The sequence below is a fragment of the Natrix helvetica genome, assembly GCF_964273705.1.
Source record: "Natrix helvetica genome assembly, chromosome: 1".
In the NCBI taxonomy this organism is placed as follows: Eukaryota; Metazoa; Chordata; class Lepidosauria; order Squamata; family Natricidae; genus Natrix; species Natrix helvetica.
The window spans coordinates 80441704-80464979 of NC_138548.1; the positions used below are offsets into that span (position 1 = coordinate 80441704).

The 23276-nt window shown below is 39.1% G+C and overlaps 1 protein-coding gene across 1 annotated transcript in view; it reads right to left on the minus strand.

Annotated features, from left to right (window-relative positions):
- Positions 1-14789: 14789 nt before the first annotated feature.
- Positions 14790-23276, minus strand: part of CREB3L1 (cAMP responsive element binding protein 3 like 1) — a 92272-nt gene continuing 83785 nt past the window's right edge. The window contains exons 10-12 of the mRNA XM_081939237.1: positions 21475-21595; positions 17280-17544; positions 14790-16402 (exon numbers count right to left, since the gene is read on the minus strand). Coding sequence (XP_081795363.1) covers positions 16366-16402; positions 17280-17544; positions 21475-21595 — 423 coding nt within the window. The 3' untranslated portion in view covers positions 14790-16365. The remainder of the gene's footprint in view (positions 16403-17279; positions 17545-21474; positions 21596-23276) is intronic.

Genomic DNA, 23276 nt, shown 5'->3' on the forward strand with positions numbered 1-23276 from the left:
TCCGGAGTCTGTTGATGGCAAAAACTGGGCCCAACGGGCCTACCGGAAGTCTGGAAATGAACTTCCAGTAGCCTGTTGGGCTGTTTTTTGCCCTGTCCAGGTCTTCAGGAGGCTTTCCTGGAATCCTAGGGAGAGTGAAAAACGGCCCAACGGTCTGCCGGAAGTCCGGAGGCTTCAGTGAGGTCTGCACACACGTGTGTGTGTGGGGAGCATGGAGGAGTTGTGCACACATGTGCCGGGGGGTCATTGCATTATGGGTGTGGGCACGCATGGGCTATCACGCATGCCCTTTTGGTACCCGACCAGAAAAACGTTCGCCATCACTGCCATATACCAATGGTTCTCAATCTTTTGTTCACCACGGACCCCCTTTAAAAACCATTTGTGGCCACAGACCACCAAGACTTAACTCAAAATTTAAATCATAACATTTCTTCAAGTTTTTGTGGATCCTCTTTGACATCTTGCTTCCCCCAATCTGCAGACCACAGGTTGAGAGCCCATTTGCAGTAGTTGCAGAAGTAACCTATTTAAATACCACCTCCTTTTTTATTCATTCAAATGAAGAATGCCTGCTGCAAAATGGTTTGGGAATCAAATTAGGGTTTTTCTTCATGTGCACAAGCACATTCCAGCAAGCATGTTCTTTTCTTACCCATTGGCCTCATGGCATTGTCTTCATGTCATCCTCAATCCCTATCTAAGCCTTTTAAAATTTGTCTCTAGCTGTTCTACAGTTGAAATAGAATTCTACATTTTAAACATATACCAAACAATGGTACTTATACTATGGTTATGATCTTGCAGGCTTCATCAACCATTAGGATGGTTGCCAAGATAAACTCTCAAGTGGCACCTCCTGACCATTTTAAGCTGGCACAGCTACTCTCCCTCCCCCCTTCTCTCCAAACCCTGTGATTTGTCTTTTAGGATCATTCTGCTTTAGGTTGCAGTCTAAAGTCTGGTTCTTTCAAATTGGATTCTGCCTCTCTACAGGTGACCAAGTTGATTAGTGGCTCAGAGAAGAGCTGCTGCTGATCAAGAGGGGGGTGGGGGTGGGGATTACCCAGGGAAGTGAAAGAAAGAAAGGACCAGCTGCTTATGGCTTCACAATAAATGAAGAAATGCTGTTCTCCCCATGCCTGTCAAGTGTTGTCCCAAGCTGTTTTTGAACCTCTTTTATAATATAGCATTAAACCTGTGTCAAAAAGGAGTACAATAATCAGTTGTGCTTTAGCCTGACTGCTTTTGTGAGGATGCATTTAAAGAGAGCTTGACGCTTACCCAACATCAGCAAACCCTTGTTGATGCTTCTGGTTTAACTTTGTAAAAACCTGCTACCTCCTCACAGCCCCAACTCTTCCCATCATACCAAGGAGTGCAGTTGACGGATATTTCCCCAAAAGCTGATCACAGAACAAAACAAAGCCAAGGGAACCGATTAGTCGCCGCCTTTAATGTGCCTTTGGCATCCTAAAGACAGCATCATTCACTTACCTTGTGCCTGAGAGGCAGCAAATATTATGCTGATATATATTTTTCTGCTAGCTGGGTAATAGGATATTAAGGCAACTTGGAGAAAAAGCTGTAGGTGAACAGCAAATACTTCATTCTTTCCTAAAAGCTATCTATGGGAATTCTTTTCTTTCTTTTGATCATTTTAATAAAATGTTGGTGCTTATTCTCAATGAAAGTGATCAATTTTTCACTTCTTATATGCAGAATATCTTGTTTTAAGAGATTACAATAGAGGAGGTTTTTTTTTTAAAAAAAGAAAAATACTTATTTCAGTGAGATTCAAAAAAGAACTATACTTATTTCAGTTATAAGTAGATTCAATAACAAAAACCACGAAGCTCAAAGCTGAGTTCCTTATTTCCTTTTATTGCAGTCATGAGTTTGCTAACACCACTAACATTGTGCTTCATTATTCATCTGCCTTTTATTTAATTACCCCATGCAATATGATTTGGCTTATCTGGTTGTTAGGGCTGTGATTGTTTATACAGCATTGTTATATAATTACAATGTTAATACTGTTTTCATATTCGTTTTATATCATACTGAATATTTAATTTCTATGGGCCTTTAAGCTGCTGTTCTTTTGATTTTATCTGCTCTACAGCAGGATAGGTTGAACTATACATTTCAAATAGTTATATTTAATTCAATTTGCATGTTGTCTTGTTTAAAAATGGACCTTTAAATAATTGAGCTTGAACAAAGTTCAACAAATGAGAATCAAACTGTGGTTGACGGAAAGTTGACGTACACATTTTTCTTTCTTTCTTTTCAGAACTTCATTAGGGATATAATAAAATCAGAATACAATTAAACATGCTCAAACATGTTCTGAAAACAACCCCCTAAAGATATACTTCAGCATAAACCTGCCTAAGATCACTTGACTAGTTGATTTATCTATCTGTCAAGACAGCCAACAATGCAACCTTATCCATATTGGCTTACAAGTAAGTCTTAATGAATTAAAGGGGAATTTGCTCATGGCAAGCTTGAAATCAGATTTCACTCTGAATCTTGCAGCTGTAGCGTTGGTTCTAGCTCTCATTTTAGCACTAATTTATTTGGCTTAAATTTCACTTTCTTAATTTCTGCTTGTCAGGCTGCTCTTCATAAGCCCAGGAGGAGAGCCAAATTTAAAAAAAATGACAGCAGCAGTGCTGTCTTGCCTTCTTTGATGCTGAGCAATTTGCATCTGTTTTCAAGCCTAGTAGGAGGTTTTAATAAGATTTGGACAAGAGGACCCACCAACACAAGTAGTCCTTGACTTACAACAGTTCATTTAATGACAATTCAAAGTTACAGTGCCACTGAAAAAAGTGACTTAGGACCGTTTTTTTTCACAATTGCATCATCTCCAAAATAATGTGCTCAAAATTCTGATGATTGGCAACTTTGTTACTTCAAACCTTTTGCTGTGTCTCAAGGTCATGTGAGGTCATGGGATCAACTTCTGACAAGCAAACTCAATGGGGAAGCCAGATTCACTTTACAACTATGTTACTAGCTTAACAACTGCAGTGATTCAATTAACAGCCATGGCAGGGAAGCTCGTAACATGGGGCAAAACTCACTTAACAAATATCTCACTTAACAACAGAAATTTGGGGCTTTATTGTGGTCATACGTTGAGGACCATATGGGATGGGAGTAGAGCATTCCAGAAACTCCAATCGTCCCATAAGTTAATTTTATTTCATTATCTTTAAATAAATCCATTTTATTGTTTAAGAAACTAAGAAACGACTATTATGCTAAACTTTTCAACAGAAGAAAAGTATAGACACATACAATATTAACAAAACAATATACATTCAGAATTAATAACTGTAACAGGAGAAATGAATTATGGACGCTGATGTTACAAAGAACTTCAAAAAAAATTAACCTTATTGGTTGAAATTCTTATTCTTTGCCCTTTTGTTTTAAAAAGAATCTAATTAAATATTTATTAAAAAAACAAATTAGATGTAAATTTTTCCTTCTAAGAATGTTGGATAATTCAATTGGCCTCACAGCCCCAAATGCCACAATGCTTGATATCTTATTAGATTCTTAATTCTTAATTTGCAGCCAAGAGGAACATGTGCATCTTATCACAAATTGATTGATGTAGTTATATTAATCCTGTTGAGGTTTACCCAAAATGTGACAATAGGACAAAAACAAATCATACAAATTAATGGCCTAGCTTCTGAGGTGCATCTCCAAGAGCGAGATAGCTGCAACATATTAATACATTCTTGTCTGATATATAAGCAGCAATTTTATTTGTACTGAGTTCATTTTAAATCGTAGCTACTAAATGGTAAATTGTGTAAAGCAAGTAGCCATTGATTTATCATGTGAGGACATTCAAATCCATTATTCCAGAATCACACAAATAATTAACATTGATTCCATCAATTTCAAATTATTTTGCAAACCTTTTAGAAACAATCCTTTCATAATTAAGTTAATCCAAAGTCATCATGTAAGAGGTCTAGTTTATCTCTGCTGCAAAGCAAGTGGAGATGTTATTTTTAACTTGGGATGGTTATCCCACAATGTAAATATTTCATGGATAAAGAGATCCAAATTATATCTCTTGATTCAAAACTCCAATTTATTCATGCTGGAGGAGGAAAGCTCTATAGGAGCTCAGGATAATCTCTTGGTTTTTTTTCCTCAGGAAGAGAACCTGTATGTGAAGTCCAAGAGTTTCTCTGGGCTAATCCATAATCCATTATTTCATTAATGTCTTTGATCCTGTGACATTTCCTCTGACACCTGCACAGCACACCCAAGAGCTAATTAGCAAAGCAACCAACAGAGAGAGCAAAGCATGATTTCCAGTCACCTGGAAGTGACATTTTCTTCCCTTGATATTCTTGCTGCAGTTGATAAAGGGTAAAGTGTTGATCTTAGAACAAGAGCTTTTGGAGTGGTACAAAAAAAAACAACAACACCTTAGCAGACAAATCTGCCTTCAGTCAGGTCAGAGAAGTAAATGTTTCAGGTGGAAACTGAGGATACCTGGGAATGGGGGAATCCCATCACTCAGCAGTGGGTTGGGTTGCTAGCCATCCTTGGCAAGTGAATGTGAGATCTGCTCAGAAAAGAGTTGGCCCTTTACAGGGTCCCCTCAAAACCTGGATTTGAGGATAGCAAATGAAATGAAATGCAGATACTCCTAGACTTATGACCATTCATTTAGCAACCTTTCATAGTTATGACAGGGCTGAAAAAGTTCTTTCCAACTGGTCCTTGCACTTAGGATCATAGCATCCCCAGAGCTAAGTGATCAAAATTTGTGCACTTGATTTGTGGGGGATGCAATGTCCCAGGGTTATGTGATTGCAATTTGCAATCTTCCCACTGACTTTTGACAAACTCAGTGGAGGAAACTGGACTCACTTAACAACCGTGTGATTCACCTAACAACGGTGGCAAAAGTGGTAGTAAAATTGGACACACCTCACTTAACAATGCCTCACTTAGCAACAGAAGTTTCAGTCTCAATTGTGGTGCTAAGTCAAGGACTATCTGACCACGTGAGATTTACACAGAAACTGTTGAGGCTTAAAGTAGAAAGTGTTAAATCAACCTTCCTTGACTTGGATGTGTTATACGATTATAATTTTCAGATTTCCCAGACAGAGGTAGAAGTTGTGACTTGGATATTTGGTGATTTGAATGCTGAAAATTGCAGTAATACTTTGTGCATAAAGAAAAATAATGTAGCTGGATTCATGCCTATTCTTAGTCATATTGAGTTGTATTCAGTTTATTCAGTACTATGTTGTCTGTGTCTTTGCTAATAATAATCCATTATGAATCATATCTTAAAATACAAGCCTGGCCATTGGCACTTATTAAACAAACCACAGACAAAATGCAACTTGCTGCAGTTTCATAAATAGGTTAAATTGTTTTATTTCAATGTCCTTTTAGATTCATTTGAATAATTGGAGATGCCAATCTTAGGTTTTATTTGGATCTCATATTAGTTTTTGTGGTCATTGTTTAATATTTTTCTCAATTTAGTTATTTAATAGCTATTTATTAACAATAATTATTTATTATTGTTTTCTTTTTGTTTGATAAGGTATGTCACCGAGAATCCTTTGGGGTTCAGATGAATTCTAAGTACTGTCAAACATAAATTTACATATATATAAACCAATGAGCAAAATACATGTTCCATATTAATAAGTATAAGGTCTGGTTTCTTATAATATTTTAGGCATGACTGTTGATTACAGAATCAAACTATTACTAGATTTAACCAGTGAAATAACAGCAAATAGGAGACAAATTTCCTGAACTTCAAGGACTTTGATCGGCTTGAAGATTTAATGTCACCATTCGTAGTTTGGGTTGTTGTTTGGATTGTTGCAAGATGCCAGACCATTGCATCCCCAAACAGCTCCTCTATGGTGAGCTGTCTCAAGGAAAGCAATCGCACAGGACACAAAGGAGGTAATACAGAGACATGTGGAAAGCCTCTTTCAAGTCCCTGGAAATTGACACCACCTCCTAGGAATCCCTGGTACAAGATCGATCAACATGGCACATACTGATCCAACAAGGCTGCCAGACATCTGAGGACCGAAGAACAACCACAGCACAAGAGAAGCCAGCACTCCGCAAAGCCAGAACTGCAAATGCTGCAACAATGGTGCCCACACATGCCTGCCCGACATGTGGCAGAACATTTCATGGCCGTATAGGCCTTACCAGGCACCTGCGGACAAATTGTGGACAGCCCACAACCTCATAGATGTCAAGGTCCTCTTCGAAGACGATGCACAAAACATCAGTTTAGGTTGGATATGCCATTTTCAGTGCTCTTTGGAACAATCTCTCTTTGCTGAGAAGTCAGCTTCGCTTCTCTCCTATCCGCCCTCTAACTTCTAGATCAAGTGGAAGGAGAAAGCACAGCTATACTGCCTGGCAACCAGGACTCATTTCAACTGGCATGTAAGTGGGAGGGAAATTGTTCTAGTGCTCCATCACAGTCACATTGCTTTTTAAAGAGGAAAATGAGTTAAAAATTAGAGGATTAGTCAAAAAAAAAAAAGATCTGAAATGGAATCGTTAGGAGGATCAGTTCTCTTCAACTGCAACAAAGATTTATACCAGTGTTTCTCAAACTTGGCGACTTTAAGTCCTGTGGACTTCAACTCCCAGAATCCCCCAGCCAGCATAGCTGGCTGGGGAATTCTGGGAGTTGAAGTCCACAGGACTTAAAGTCGCCAAGTTTGAGAAACACTGATTTATACACTAGGGTTATAAATACATTCTGAGTTAAAAGCTAAGGAAAGCAATTGCTTGGAGTGTGGAAAATTCACTTATTTGGTTTCCCATTTGCTTTTTTAAAAAAAAAATTAGAAGAATAAAATAACATGAATTGGGGTGGGGAGATTGCTGGGTGCCAGGAACCCAGCAATATACCAAATTATGTAGCCTGCCTCTGGTCTACAATGTTGAACAGCTGAGGGAAACACCAAAAGAGGCGAATTCAACTTTTAAGCACCTCTCTCTCTTCTAATCTATCCTTCATTCTGCTGGTTGGGTACCAACATAACCCTTTTCTTCTCTGTCCCTCTTTTACTTATTGCATTATTCCAAAACATTAAATAGCACTTGGAAGTCCACCTGTTCCAAACATGCCCCCTCAAACATTAAGCACACATTGAAGAAAGTTCAGTGAGGTAGCATGATGGTGCCAAGTAATCTTAGTTCTCCCACCCACCTTTATGGTCAAACACAACCTTTTGCTAAATTTTGAAATGGAAACTAAATTGCACAATCAATTCATCAGGGGCAAAGTGGGTTGATTGTGCACACAATGGGCAATAACATTTGAACTGTATTCAACATCTAAGAGCTTGGAGGTAAAGGATATGATTATCTATTTCCAGCTTTCAGCATTCTGCAGCATATAGGAAGTCAGATGGAACAGGACTGTCAAGCACCATTCCAAAAGACTTAGGAACCTAAGAATAAAAATGTCTTAATGCCTCAAAAGAACAGTGCAAAGTGAAGGCGACAAGCAGAGTTATTGTGGAGCTAAGTAAGCACACAGAAAATTACTGCAGCTAGGTGATGTTCATTAAATTGCCAACTGATCAGAAGAAAATCACCTGGCTTGCTTCTATGTCTTTAAGAGCAATGCCATTTCTTTCTAGGATGTGAAAATTTATCTGTGCTGATCCTTGAACATTAAACTGCTGCAAAAGATACTGGAGCCAAATTCTTTTCAGTCAGTTGGTTATTCTTCTGTAGGAATCTAGCTGGAGTTGGAGCAGCAGCAAAAAAGTAAGTATGCTTATTGCGTGTTTTCATCCTGCAACGTTTATATTTCTCAGGAATGAGGAAGACAGAGTGGTGTCATGACATCCCCTTGTGAGCAAAGAAGTTGAGCGTTGAGAGGGAAGTGAAATAAAACTGCCTTTCCAACTGGTTCCACCAAACAATGTAAACACAAATCTTTGGCACAATGAGAAGCTCGGCTCAGAATATAAAACTCCCAGCTGGCAGGCAGTCACAGGACAACCGTTTGAGCCCCGCCCTCATAGCATTTGAAATCCTGGGGAAATAACCACCAGATGTGAGCACACATCATTCACAGGTGTGGGAGTTCGGCTTTGAACGAGAAGCTGGCAAAAAGATCTTCCAAATGGTACTATGACTGCTGAAAATTCTTCCCTAAAAGGCCAGCTAATGTTTGTTCCATGACTTCTCCACCAGAAACTATATCCATAAAATAGGATGGGTTTTCTTTTTACCAAGTTAAATATGGCAAGTATGAAGCATGTACTTCATACCTAGTAGGTGGTGCTAGAAACTTAACGATCAGTGGTCATGATTTTCTGGGCAGCAGCTGATGCTAAGCTGTTGTGGCTTTTCTTAACCAGTTTTTGATTTGTGTTAGCTAATTTTATTCCCTTCTAGTATATTAGGTGAAGGTTGAAACCCCAAAAACAGTTCTGTTCAGAAAATTAAGGTTTAGGTCCCCTTCCTGCTATTTCAGGGGTGTCAAACTCATGGCCTGCGGACTGCATGCATCACACATTGGCCACCTCCACCCCCAGTTTAGCAAAGGGGGGAAAAGTTGTGGTATGTCACATGACGACATGATGGCGCAAGTTTGACACCCCTGTGCTATTTTCTCCTTTACACTTTTTATTTTTATTTTTGTGATCTATTTGTGATCTTTTTATTTACAGCAGGGGTGTCCAAACTTGGGAACTTTAACGGCTGGGGAATTCTGGGAGTTGAAGTCCACAAGTCTTAAAGTTCCCAAGTTTGGACACCCCTGATTTACAGAGTAGAGGCAGTTCGTTAGTGACCATTCAAAGTTACAACGGCCCTGAAAATAGAGACTTATGGCCATTTTCACACTTACGACCGTTGCAGCACCCCCATAGTCATGTGATTTACATTTGGATGCTTGACAACTGACTCATATTTATGACGGTTGCAGGAGTCAGGAGTCATGGTCCCCTTTTGCAACCGTCTGACAAGCAAAGCCAATGGAGAAACCAGTTTCACTTAACAACCCCTGTTACCAATGTAACAACCACAATGATTCACTTAACAACGGTGGCAAGAAAAATTGTAAAAGGGGGTTAAAAAATTCTCACTTAACATAAATTTTAGGCTCAATTGTGGTCGTAAATTGAGGACTACCTGTACTCAAGGGAATGAACAATATAATAATACGGTATATAAACATTAAAACCCCAGTATAAAGTTTATGTTAAAACAGATAGTTCTTTAGCTATTCCGACATAAAGTCTTTTCACATGCTACAGTTTAAAGATGTAAATTATGTTCAATGAACAATTGGCAATAAGCGTAGGCTTTTCAACCTGGACACAGCATGTTCCTAATATCAAGCTTTGTTTGTTTTCTGGTGAACTTCATAAATCAACCTGATCCACAAACTAGCTTCCTCTCGTAAATTTTGAGATAGTTGTAGAAACAGCCCAACTTTGCCTAGTGTGGAATTTTCCCCTAGCAGCACCCATAAATAAATGTGAGAAAATATTGCATCTCCAAAACTCATTGTCTATGTTTGCATGACATAAATTGGCCAGTCGCAGTTTGCATTGTGAAAATGCAACTTATGTAAATAACGTTCAGTGTGTCACATAAGCTTGAGGAATTGAGTCCATTAAACCACAGTTACTGTAGCTACATCATTCAACCACAGCCACCCTATGTGCAGCAGCACCTGGAAATCGTAATGGCTCAAACAAAAAGAAACTCTGGGCGAGGTATATTTTTAGCAAAAATAATAATAATAGCACTTGTATTGGAGCATTTGGATGTGAATTCTAAGAATGAAAACTGTTCAGATCTAACAGTTGGATGCAGGTAGTGAGGCAATTGTAATGTGGTTTAGTGTTGACATTTTCCTCTGCTTGCCTGAATTACAGGAGACTTTAAACAATGTGGTTAAGGCAACAGACTAGAAACTGGAAGACTTCTAACTTCTAACATGCCTTAGCCATGAAAGCCAACTGGTTGATCTCATTTATTCTCTCTCAGCCCAACTCATCTCATTGGGGCTGTTGTTGTGGGGGCAATGGGAGGGAGGAATATTATATATGTTCACCACCTTGAGTTGTTTATAAAAATTATAAGGAATAAGGGATTAAGAGACATGGTGGAGCAGTGGTTAAATGCAGTATTAGAGACTAATTCTGCTGCCTGCTGCCTGCCAGGAGTTTGATCCTGACCGTCTCAAGGTTGACTCATTCTTCTGAGGTCGGTAAAATGAGGACCCAGGTTGTTGGGGGGCAATATGCAACTCTGTAAACTGCTTAGAGAGGGCTATAAAGTACTATGAAGTGTTCTATAAGTCTAAGTGCTATTGCTGTATAAATAAAATTAAATAAATTTCCAGCAAGCACCCTAGGTAAACAAATAAGATGCAACTAAATGATAAATGAAGGACAATTATACCTTAAAAATACAGGTACAATGGAAATGTTGATAAATATAAAAGTCTATGTTTAATTGTGGAATGCTACTGATGGGTCTTACAGTTTACACTAAACCATGGTTTGTCGAAGCATGGTACTGTTCATCCATTGCACTAAAATATAAATCTTATTTACAGTTAAAAGGGCTGAGTTCAAACTTATCTATTGCCAAGGGATAGAATCAAGGTCACATGAAATGTTAATACCACTTTATAATGCCTTGGTAAGGGCACACTTGGAATACTGCATTCAATTTTGGTCACCACAATGTAGAAAAGATGTGGAGAGAAGAGCAACAAAGATGATTAGGGGACAGGAGGCTAAAACATATGAAGAACTGTTACAGGAACTGGGTATGTCTAGTTTAATGAAAAGAAGGACTAGGGGTGACATGATAGCAGTGTTCCAATATTTTAGGGATTGCCACAAAGAAGAGGGAATCAAACTATTCTCCCAAGCATCTGAGGGCAGGACAAGAAGCAATAGGTGGTTCTAATCAACTTAGAACTAAGGAGAAATTTCCTGATGGTTAGAACAATTAATCAATGGAACAACTTGCTTCCAGAAGCTGTGAATGCTCCAGCACTGGATGTTTTTAAGAAGATGTTGGATATCCATTTGTCTGAAGTGGTGTAGGGTTTCCTGCCTAAGCAGGGGGTTGGACTAAAAGACCTTCAAGGTCCCTTCCAACTCTGTTATTCTAAATTCAGGTAATTTGTGACCTGAACTTGTGTTAATATGGGTTTTTTAAGGGATAGATTAACTAGTTGGCATAGTGATTTGGTTCATTGCTAAGTCATACCATAGTTTGCTTTTGTATTAATATATTGAATGAACCTAGCTTATTGTCATGTATAGCCCTTCAATATATTATTATAATGAAAATGTAGTAAAGGTAATCCTCTACCTATGACCAAAACTGAGCCCAACATTTATGTTGCTAAGTCAAACAGTTGTTAAGTGAGTTTTGTCCCATTTCATGACCTTTCTTGCCAAAGTTGTTAAGTGAGTCATTGTAGTTGTTAAGCTAGTAACATGGTTGCTAAGTGACTCTGTCTTCCCATTGACTTTCTTGATCAGAAGTTTATAAAAACTGATCACCTGACCCTAGAGCATTCAACCATCATAAATATGAACCGCCCCGAGTCCCTTTCGGGAGAGGGGGCGGTCTATAAATACGAATAATAAATAAATAAATAAACCAGTTGCCAAACATCTGAATTTTGATCACGTAACTAAGGATATGCTGCAATGGTTTTAAGTGTGAAAAATGGTCATAAGTCATTTTTCCAGTGCGTTGTAACTATGGTCACTACATGAACTGTTGTAAGTTGAAGACTACCTGTACAGCAAAACAAGACTAACGAATATTTACAGTAAATTGAGCAATGAAATTTCATATTACAGTAACAGTGGCCTTTATCTACTCCTTCTTCTTGACAAAAACCTTCCCAAATAACTGTGTTATATTGCACAGAAATATGAATGAACATGTTCCTTTGACAACATACTAGCACGTACCACCAGTCCACCCTGTTTTCTGTGAGGCATACTCGGAATGAGACACCCCCACAAAGATTTTGCCTGCAGAGGTGTCAATGGCACAGTGCTAAACAAGAAAAGGGAGTCATCAGAAGGAGAGTTCTTCCCGCAGTGCCTCCTGATTGTGGTAACTCCTGCTACTTAGATGAAAGCTCCTGATAATCAAGCATTTATGAAGCCAAATGAAAAATGCAGAACAGCTGTTATCATATGAAAGTATATTGTTTCAAAAAAGAAAGTGTCTACAGTTTCCATGGCATGAGCAAAGTTGATCTAAAAATATAGGAAAAAGGTTACATTGGCCATGGGAATAGTCTACTGCTGAAGTCAACATGCTAAGTTCTCTCCCCAGTTTACGCTTGACACTTGAAATGTGAAGAACATTTTCTATTTTAAGAGAGTAAAAATTCAAAATATTTCTACTGGACCAGACTGAGGGCATGTAGCCCAGCATCTTGGACTAGATCTGGAATTCAGTGGGCTTTCAAATTAATGTTTCTAATTAATGGTGGTTCTTAATCCTACAAGTTTTCATATCCCTGCAGACAAAGGGTTCTGATATGTATGGCTGTGTGCAGTTCTGTGAACATTGTTAATGTTAAAATTTATAAAGAGGAAGAATGCCATAAAAAAAGAGTATTCATTATCATTACCGTAGCTTCCTTTTTCACTTGAGCTTGAAATGCAGGAAATTAAAAATATGAGCACCCAGTTATCATGCAACTTGTGAAAACAGCCTTCATGTGTACTCTGATGGCAAGGATTTGCTCACATTTTATGATGGAAAAAGCTGGCAGCATCTTCCAGGCTGTAATATTTTTAGATTGGTGGGCGTTTTGTGCTGAAAGGTTACTTGAATATTTTGAAGCAGGATCTGCAAGTCTTTATTTGCAAGCCAAGCTTCTTAATTTAATATTCCCAAGATTGCTGTGGTGTTGCACCTTCGGAGAACAGCTCAAGAGAGTTTGTAGTCTACTTTTCCACCCTTAACTTTTTATAGCTCTTAGTCAATTTAATTTCTTGAGAGATAATCTGTAATTAGTTATACACCCATTTCTTCCTCCCAGGTCATGATACTATCCCAATGGAAAGCCAGTATTAATTGGAATTGCTGGGGAATGAGGAGGAATCCTATTTATCTGTGGGCCTTGAGAGAACAGCTACCAGAGGCAGTACCTGCTGATGACCCCTTTACCTCTTGCGACTTTTTCTAGACATAAAAAAGGTTTGTTTTTAAAAACATGACTCCAAGAGAAATGGAGGAACTGAGGAAGTACCTCTTTGGTTTGGGTAGCTTAGCCCCTGGCACAAATTCTATTGCGCAGTCCGTGGGGTGGCGAGGGGGAGGAAATTGCAGTCTTCTTCACTGAAAACCTCTGCTAAGTCTCTGTATTCTTTGGGCACTTGTGGGTCGCCTGGCAACGTGTCTGCGGTTGGGGCAGGGTATTGAACTTTCAACTGGGTGGGGAAAACCTGGAAGCTTTCAGATTCGGGTTAATGTCAGGGTTCCAAATAGCATCCTCAATCAAATAAGAATCTGAGGCTAGAGATTAAAGAAGGGAATGAGTGGAAAACTGCCTTCGGGTACCTGATGGGAGTTTCCAGATCAAAGTCATGCCGTTTGGCTTGCAAGGGGCCCTTACAGTCTTCCAGCAGCTAATCAATGAAGTGCTGCATGGACATCTGTATCAGGGGGTTCTAGTCTACCTGGATTACATTCTCATATTCAGTGAGACCAGAGGTGGGTTCCTACTGGTTCGGACGGGTTCAGACAAGTAGGTAGTAACTTGGCCTACCATGCCCCCGAACTGGTTCTCTCGGCAGTGCCATAGGCAGTGCCATCTTGTTTTTTGCTTCTGTGCATGCACATGTGCACGCTCCTCTAAAGTGATACTTTAGAGGAGCATGTGAAGCTAGTACGACAAGTGCTGAAAAAAACTCCTCGTCGCCAAGCTATATACTAAACTGTCAAAATGTGAATTCCACAAAACTTCGCTAGACTATCTGGGCTACCGGATATCCAGTGAAGGAGTGGAAATGGACCCAGAAAAAGTAAAAGCAGTCCTCAACTGGCAGCCCCCACGCACCCATCATCAACTTCAAAGTTTCCTGGGATTTGCAAACTTTTACAGACAGTTCATCCCAGTATTTGCAGAAGTAGCCTTGCCACTGACAGAAATGCAAAAGATGGGGTCTCCTCCTACGGCACAGATGAATTTGTGCCAGCGGCTAAGTTACCCAAACCAAAGGTTCATACATATTACTAGCTCCAATAAATGAAAATATCTCTAGGTCAGAGTTGAATCTTCCATTGCAAAGCAGAGCTAGCTCCATAACATTTTCTGTTGTTGTTGTTGCTTTCCCAGTGGCCAGAAAACATATTTTCATTTGTTTTAGAAAGCAAAAATCCTTTTCTCAGAAGAGTGAAATTAGGTCCCCTGCAATATGACTTTTCCCATCCATTATATATAACATTATAGTTGATTATTACCAGGCTGTGGCTGCAGGGTTGGGAAGATAGATTGAAGAGAGGAGCTGCTCTCATAATTTCTCAGTAATGCATGTTCTGTACAAGCCTTCAGAGAAGCCCTTTTGGCTTGGGTATAAGACCTCTGCTCATGAAAGGGGGGGGGGCAGGGGCAGCAAAGCTGTCACCATTCAGGGATGGATAGTGGGGCTACACAAACATTTACTAAACTAATAACCTCTCAGTTAAATAATGAACAATCCAAACAACAGAGCTGATGCTGCATCTTTTTTTTTTAATTTTGCTGCTTGAAAGCGACTGCAGAGCCAAGAGAAGAAAGAAAGAGCGATATATTAGAAACAAACAGGGCAAACATCAGTTGCTAGACTGAGTGGAAACAGTACATTGCAAAGAGAGGAAATTCAGAGATGCAAAGCCCGCAATAACTCTTAATAAAATACAATACAGAAAATAGGACTTAAGGATTTCCAAAATACATTATCTTAAGAGTTGTCAATAATACAAAATAAAATTCATTATGTACAAACAATTTCTGCTTTTGGTCTCTGTACAACAATATGAATTTGAGGCACATGTGGACAATTCTCAGAAGTTATGACTAATGACAAGGATGTCAAGGATACCCACTTGTTGAGAAGTGGTTCTTTATGCTGGTTTCAGATTTTTTGAGAGGTGAATACATAGAAACTTGTAGTGTGCGTCCTAGTGGACTTTAACAAAGAATTGCTGGGGAAACTTTCTGTATATTGACTATTGAAATGGCAATCATTGCAGAACTATGGTGATCTATCTGTCCCAAATGCATATATGTAAGTTTGCATATGTGTGTATTGTGGGGGTGGGAGACATCAAGATGCCCACTATCTTTGGTCCTCTGCATATTGAGGAGGAACATTTGTAGAAATGGTCAAACAAAAGTTGTTAGTCCATATGGAGATGGATCTTTTATGGCAATCTCATCTTTTAAAGGAACAGTGTAAGATAAAGAAGGACCTCATTCAAATGGCCTGCTGTTGGACTATTTGAAAGAAAAGCCAAAGTTTAAAAAACACCTAACAAATATCAAAGATTGCAATAAAGTTTTGAAAAGCTCCTCATTCAGAAGTAAATTTCTGACTGTCTCTCCAATCATCAGATAAAAGGACTGATTTTATTGATTATGATTTGTATTCATGAGAAACACTTTTTAGAAGACTATTTTTTTTTCTTATCCGGACATAAACGTGATATGCAATCTGTTTCAAGTGGTGATGTCATATTTGATCAGCAAAAAGTATCTTTTTGAAATATCCTCTTATCTGGATATTTAATTGTAAAGTATACAACTATGTAAAAAAACCAATGCAAAAATCTCAAAAATCAGTAGCTGAACAGGAATGTTTTTGTTGACATAGAAACAAAAATTATTTGGGAATGATGGAGTTGGGTAGTAGATTTCAATTACAAGTGAGAATACATTAGAGGGCGGAGGTGCTATCCCTGATTATGGAAAATGTGAAATCTGACAGAAAGATCAGTATTAATACCAGGGCCTAAGTATGAGTGAATAAGAGGTTAAACTCAAGGCCAGCTTGGAGCTGTCTAGGTAGGACACCTCCTTCCACAGTGCAAGCCTGCTCATTTTATTCAGAAATAATTCCCATCCAGTTGTATTTATGAGTCTTGTTAATTTAGACCTGCAATCCAACCCCACAATTTTGCAATCCTAGTCATGCTTACTTAGAATTAGGAATGATGCTTACTTCTAGGTAAGCATGCAAAGGATTGCAACGCCAGTCACATCACTAGGAAAGGATCCTGCATCCAGATGGAAGAGGCCCGGAGAGTTTGCAGTTGCTACAAATATTCAGCTGTGTCACTGGAGGTTCCATCTCTGCAGAAAAGATAAAACCAAAACATTACCATCTATTTTACTACCTCTAATTACCTCTTCATGTCAGTCAAAGACAGTTGAGCGGAGTTGGATTCTTTGGCAGATTGTTTCTGTTCCTCAGAATACCTTGATCTCTCCGTTATTTTCAATTGTCTTAACGTCACATAAAGTGTCAGATATTATACCGGCTACAATCTGTCACAAATTGAATAGCAATTTCAGTGCTAGAGCTGAACACATGTGTCTGCAAATAAGCCCTTAGCCCTGGCAATGGTTAAAAAAGGGATAATTAGCAAGTGACAGGAAGGATAGAGCCTTGAGTTGGCTAGTAATTCCTAAAATGAAGGCCAGTCTAATCAATCTGAAATACACTTATGTCATAAAACATTCTGATTTTAACGTATTTTTGATAGACATTGAAAATTATTCTCTGTTAATTGAGGTTTCCATAATCCACAAAGCTGCTTTGCCTGAGATTTTGGGGTGAAACAGATAACTTATAGTTGGAGGAAAAGAACCAAAAATTACTTATTCTAGTTTGAGCTTTTGTGGTGCAGAGCTTGCCGTAATGCATGTCCTCAAAGTACCACACAACTCCTTAATTGTTTCTGCTGCAGCGGATCGATAGTGCTACCCTGCCGGAAATTGAGAATGAGAAAGTCCAGCCTGTTCATTGTCTTTAGTAGCAGACTGACTGGTAGAAATCATCAACAATGAAGATTTTGATATAGACTCATAAAAAACGTGCAATATTAGCTGCTGGGGTCTGCAATCACTGAATGCCTAGGCTTAGAAATTGGTTAAAAATGAGACAAATTTATTTTAAGGTCTAGATAGGAATGGAAGCCTTGATACAAGCAATCACAACTCTGCTTACCTCTCATGGAAGCTTTCCTTGGAGTGAGTAAGAGTTGAGCTGGTCTGATTCTGATTTGGACCTGTAACAGGGGTTTTGTTCAGATACTTGACTGTTTCATAAGCTGCAGCCAGGCTACTGTGCACGTCCGCTTGTGGCTGCTTCTCTTCTTCCCCAATTTTTTCACCTTCCCACTCTTCAGGATGCTCCACAGAAATGAAGGAGCTGTAGGTCTCCTCTAAGGAGCCCCTGTGCTCATCATAGAACAGCAGGCTCCGTGATTGAACTGCAGAAAAGAAGAGCCCCATTAAGCAGCAAAAACACATTGCCTATTTATTTGTTATGTCTTTATACCAATAAATGTCACCCTTGTAATTTCTGCCTGTCATGAAACTACATAATAATCAAACTGCCAAATAATTGCCTAAAATATAATACAGTTTGGATCATTTCTACTTTCTACTAAATTAATCTAAGGCTGTTCTATGAGGTCTCATCATTTGGCTTCAAGAAATAAACAGCAAAAAGCAAGTCTCTCCCTCAAACCCAGTGGTGGGTTCCTACTGGTTCGGACTGGTTCGGCTGAACCGGTAGTGGTTTGGCAGCCTGGGTCGCTGAAACCGGCAGTGACCCAGGCCTGCCATGCCCCTGAACTGGTTCTCTGGGCAGCGCCATAGGATCCGCCAATTTGTTTTTCACTTCTGTGCATGTGCAGAACAATTTTTATTGCACTGTGCATGCGCACACAGGAGCAAATTGGCAGTAGTGCCTGCAGGAACCCACCCCTGCTCAAACCCCGTATTCGGGTGCAAAGGTTAATTCTGACTGCTAAGTCTTCAAAGGTATAACTTGATACCACCAATTGTAATAAGATGCTTTTTCTTCTTTTTATGACCCTGTATTCCTTAATTCAGGATAGAGTTAGGGTGACAGAATGCAGTTGAGCATTTACTGGCCAGATATCCTGGTTCCCTATCACAAAGAAACTGTGGAGTTAGATTAATGTCATTGTTAAGGATGAAAAAGAGACTGCTGAAGTAAAAAAAAAAAAAAGATAAGAAAGCAAATTGATTGTTAGAACAGAGGAAACTGCCAAGAAAAGAAGCCAAAGTCAAGAAAGACAAAAATCTCAGGAAGGTCCTTAGTTCTAACCAAACTGTGCCAGCAAATCCAGAATACAAAACAGTGGCTAGCAGATGGGAAGTGGTCTGTCTAAGGCAGTTACGTGCAGTCAGGTGAGGCAAGTGAGGCACAGCCTCACCGTTCTCATCTTGAAAAGAAAAAAAAATGTAAAAGGAAAAAGCTGAGCTAGTTGCTGCTTCACCGTGGATCACTCTACTTAACGGTTTAAAAAAGCCTCTAAAAAGCACCCTCTACTATGAGGCAGGAGAACTGCATGCCTCATCTAGTCTGACTTTAGGCGTTTTATGATCACTTGAGCAGAGTTAAGCAAGGGTTAAAAGCCTAAAAATTCCTGTTGTAGGTGAGGCACGCAGTTCTCCTGCCTCATAGTAGAAGGCGCTTTTTTAAAGGCTTTTTTTTAACAGTTAAGCAGAGTCAGCCACAGAAGCCAAGCAAAGAGCCATGCTGTAGCACACACACGTTCTCCCAGCCTCTTTCTTTTGGAAGGCTCGGATTGGCTCCCTTCCGGCTTCTCTGCCTCTCCTCTCACCCCAGCCTCCAGCAGGAGGTGAGTGGGTGGGCTTTATTGTGTTCCAGGCATTTCCCACCCAGATAGCAGGCTGTATTTGCAATGGTGGAGGTGTTTGGGAAAGGCAGCAGGGGAATGGGGTGGGGGGATGGCAGAGGAGCTGCTTTTAAGCCACTGGAAAAGATATCCAATCCAACTTTTGTGTGTGTGTGTTTGAGAGTGAGTGAGGGAAGGGGGTAGGAGAGATAGTCCAATCCAATGTGTGTGTGTGTTTGAGAGAGGGGGAGGAAGGGAGAGATGGAGGAAGGAGGGGAAGGGAGAAGAAAAAGAAAAGGAAAAAAGGAAACTTATTTCTCCAAGAAGAAAAATAATGCTGTCGTTTTAAATCAGAACTGAGCATGCCTGGCTGTGGAATTCTGGGAGTTGAAGTCCACAAGTCTAAAAATATTTGAAACCCACCACTGTGTCAGTGCCTCACCAGCCATAAACCTCACCACACGTGACTGACTAATACTAAAGTAAAGAGGCTTAATAGAATTGAAAACAATCATAAATATCCTTAATTTCACAGGCTAGCAAAATAATGCTGAAGATCATTCAGTGCAGATAAGAATTATACATGGAAATGGAATTGTCAGAAATTCAAGCTGGCTTTAGAAGAGTCCAGGGAACAAAATTATTGCTAATGCAGGTTGAATAACTGAGAACACAAAAAAATTAAGAAGAAGTTAATATATACTTCATTGTATATAGAAAGGCCTTCAACTGTGTCAACTATGTTAAGACCTGGAATGTGCTTTGGAAAATGTGAATCCCAGAACATCTTATGATCTTGTGCAAAACCTGTACCCTTTCCTGTATGGCGAAACAGACTAGGTCAGGGTTGACAGAGGAGTAAGACAAGGCCATGTACTTCCCTTTATTTATTCACACTACATACCAAATGTAGGTAGTGTATGGAGGTAAACCGATTTTTTATTTATTTATTTATTTAGTTTACCACTCATGTACAAGATAATAGGAATAAGAATAAACATAAATAAGAACACAGGAAATGGGTACAAATAAATGGGGACAGTAGGACAGGGACGTTAGGCATGCTGGTGCGCTTATGCATGCCCCTACTTGGAAGATTACAAAATTTAAAATTAGAGGAATAAATATCAATAACCTGTGTGGTAAAGCTATTCTGCAATATGCTCAATATGTGCTGCCCTTGAATAGAAATCATGACTGAGGCAAAATGTGGCTGCTATAGGTTATAGACGTTGTAGGTGTCTGCGTTGGAAAATCTGTACAAGATGTCAGTTGCCTGTCAGACACAATTTAAAACACTGGTGTTGATATTTAAAACCCTAAAGAGCTTAAGACGGTATCCGTGCATATCATCTCTGTCTTACAAATCTACTGAGTTGCTTACATCAGCAGAAGAAGCCCTTCTGAAGATATCCTAGCTGCCAGAATTTGGCAGTCTGTTATGTGGGATGAGGCCTTGTCTTGTGCAACTTCCAGGGCACAAAAAGTTCTCCCTAGGGCAGTGGATGCTTTCCTGCTCTCATTATTTACGAAAATGGTAAGAATGCATCATTTAACTATTTGTTTTTAATTGTTAATCTATTTTAATAATACTAACTTTAACTCTACTGATTTTAGTGTTCTGCATTTTGATTAATTGGTGGAAGCCACTTCGAGTACTACTACTAATAGGAAGTAGAAAAGTAGATATGAATTTATTAATAAACAAAACAAGGTAAGTTAATGTTTAAGAAAAAGAAGCAAAAAAATGGAACTTTATCACACATTCTGAATTAATGACTATGAAAAAAAAATTGCAACCAAAACCTCTGAAGGATAAGTTACCTCAAGGTCTAATTATCCCAGTATTGGACAAATTACAGCCTATTGGCCAGAGATTTACATCTTTCCATTGCTCCCTGAAATCACACTGCTGAAATTTTGGAGCACAACGGCCCCATGTGAGGGCTGCAATTCATGTGTGTAAATTAAATAAAGTTGGGAATAGGAATGGGAAGGCTCTAGGAGGATTCCACATCTAATTCCCACCCACAAACACCCCAAGCCACACAGTATTAGAATTGATGGAATGGCTGATTTGATATATTTTTTTGGAAAAAGTTAAAGGACGGGAATGAGAGCAGGAGTTCTGGGGGTTGGGGGCAAACTTATTCTTGCCCTTGCCAATATTGTCTCTAAATTGCTCTCCCCAATTATTTCAGGTGATTATTCAAGTTATGGATTTTTTTAGGCTTGAAATGGGAGTGCCTCACAAAGGCTTCCCCTCCCATTTGTATCCTTAAGCAAATGAACAGGAAGCAAAAAAAAAACCCCACTCTTAATAATATTGGTGGGCCACCAAGTGTCCTTAGAAGAGCAGAGGGCCCACAACTCAAACTCCCACACTTTACCTGCCCCTGCAATACCATGATATATCTGTGGATAAAACGAACCATGATGGGGTTATCCCTGGAAAAGAAGGATCATTAAGAATTAAAGAAGCATTAAAGAAGCTTTTAGTAATGAAGGAAAAGTTCACATTTGACTCACTTTTACTTGTTGTGTAAATGTCTGGCGTCGGAGCTGCTTTTACTGTTTGTGATGATGTTGAGAATTCTGGGAGACATGGCATCATGGAGCCCAAAACCAGAACAAAGCACAGCACCAGGACCTAGGGGGGAAAAACACACGGTAGAAATATTCAGTGCACTGACTGAATAAAAAGGATATTTGAAGAGATGAATAGTAAGAAAGAGAAGAGCTGGAAAGCATCAAAACAACTTTGTAATGGAGAAGTAACTATAACAAGGAAAACCCAGTCTCACTTCTCTATTGAGCCATAAAGCTTATGAATTATTCCTGTGGGAAAGATGAGCTATAGATGTAATAAATGAAATATATTTAGGAAAATCAATATACCGTATTTCCAGTTTATGGATACATTTTTTTAAAAAATTAGATATGCGTGTTTACAAGAATTTAAGAACAGATTTAAATTTGTAATCATTCCAGTCTATCACTGGGAAGTTTTATTTATTTATTTGTATATCGCATTTAGAAACTACCTGTCAGCTTCTGCTTCACTTACTTGCTATCGGCTGCCATAGAAACGGGGAGGGTGGGGGCATGGTATTTGGGATGGGAATAAATGGTACAGGAGGTGATATGGAAAAGGGAGTTTTCTTCTCACCATCTTCTGTGCATGCTGGAACCAGTGTTTGGACCTGGTCAAGGCCAACCGTCCTGCATACCAACATGATGATGCCTTTTGGAGATGCATCCCACATGACACCTAAGGGGCTTGCAGACTGGACACTGGGGTGGGGTCATTGGAGGGAGGAGGCTGGGTTATCATTTGATATGTACTTGTTTGCGCCTTTCTGGCTTAGATCTTGCTTTACTTTCGCTGCTATCTTTTCATAACCAATACAAGTATCTTAATTCCACGAACAATGGAGTTGGGAGTTTTCTTTCTTGATTATTGAGGGAGGCATGCCTGACACCACCCATCTCCTTCATAGAGCAACTCAAAGTTAGTGGCAAATACATTCATAGGATTTTCAAAATGATATCAGGCTTCCAAAAACCCTGGTCACCATACACACTCAGCATATTTTTCATCCAGCCCTCTAACTACATGCTACAGGTCAGAGTTCAAGAATAGTCTACATTGAGCCTGCCACTGAGTAGGAACTGAACCTTGCATGATTTGTTTCACCCTACAAGCACATCTTTAGGTAAGAATAGGGGGAATAATATTAAAGACCTACTGAAACAATATTCTTTTTCTGCTCATCTAAAATTGATATTCTTTCTCCAGTGAGTGATTTAGGGATGAAGAAAATTTGATCTGCTCAATTTTTGCCTATCAGGAAGAAGTTATTCACAGGCCCAGAAAACTTTACCAGAAAAAGGAGAAAACTTTAAAGTTGTAATGAAAGGAGGGAAAAAAAGAGTGCGATGGTAATTTTGGCTCGATTCATTAAATAATAATCTTTTATTTGGTCACTTTGAATCTGCAGCACCGAGAATGCATATCTGAAGCTGTCTTTATTTTCGCCAGAATGGAACAAAAGTAAATTATATTTTAAATTTATTCAACTTTCATTTAGAATTGATAGAAAAATTGTACCATTATGGGTTTTTTTTACAACGAAGGTTCCTGTGACAGCTATAAAATGGATGTCAGCTTTTGCTATTTTTATACCAGAGGTAAGAGCCCATTAGCATTCATTAGAAAAATTCCTTAGTTTGGAGTGGGAAGCGAGGAGGATGAACCACATATGTAGCTGATGGTTACAGGAAGGAACATTACTCATTCTGTGAAGTTTGCAATGTACATCTTATGCTGT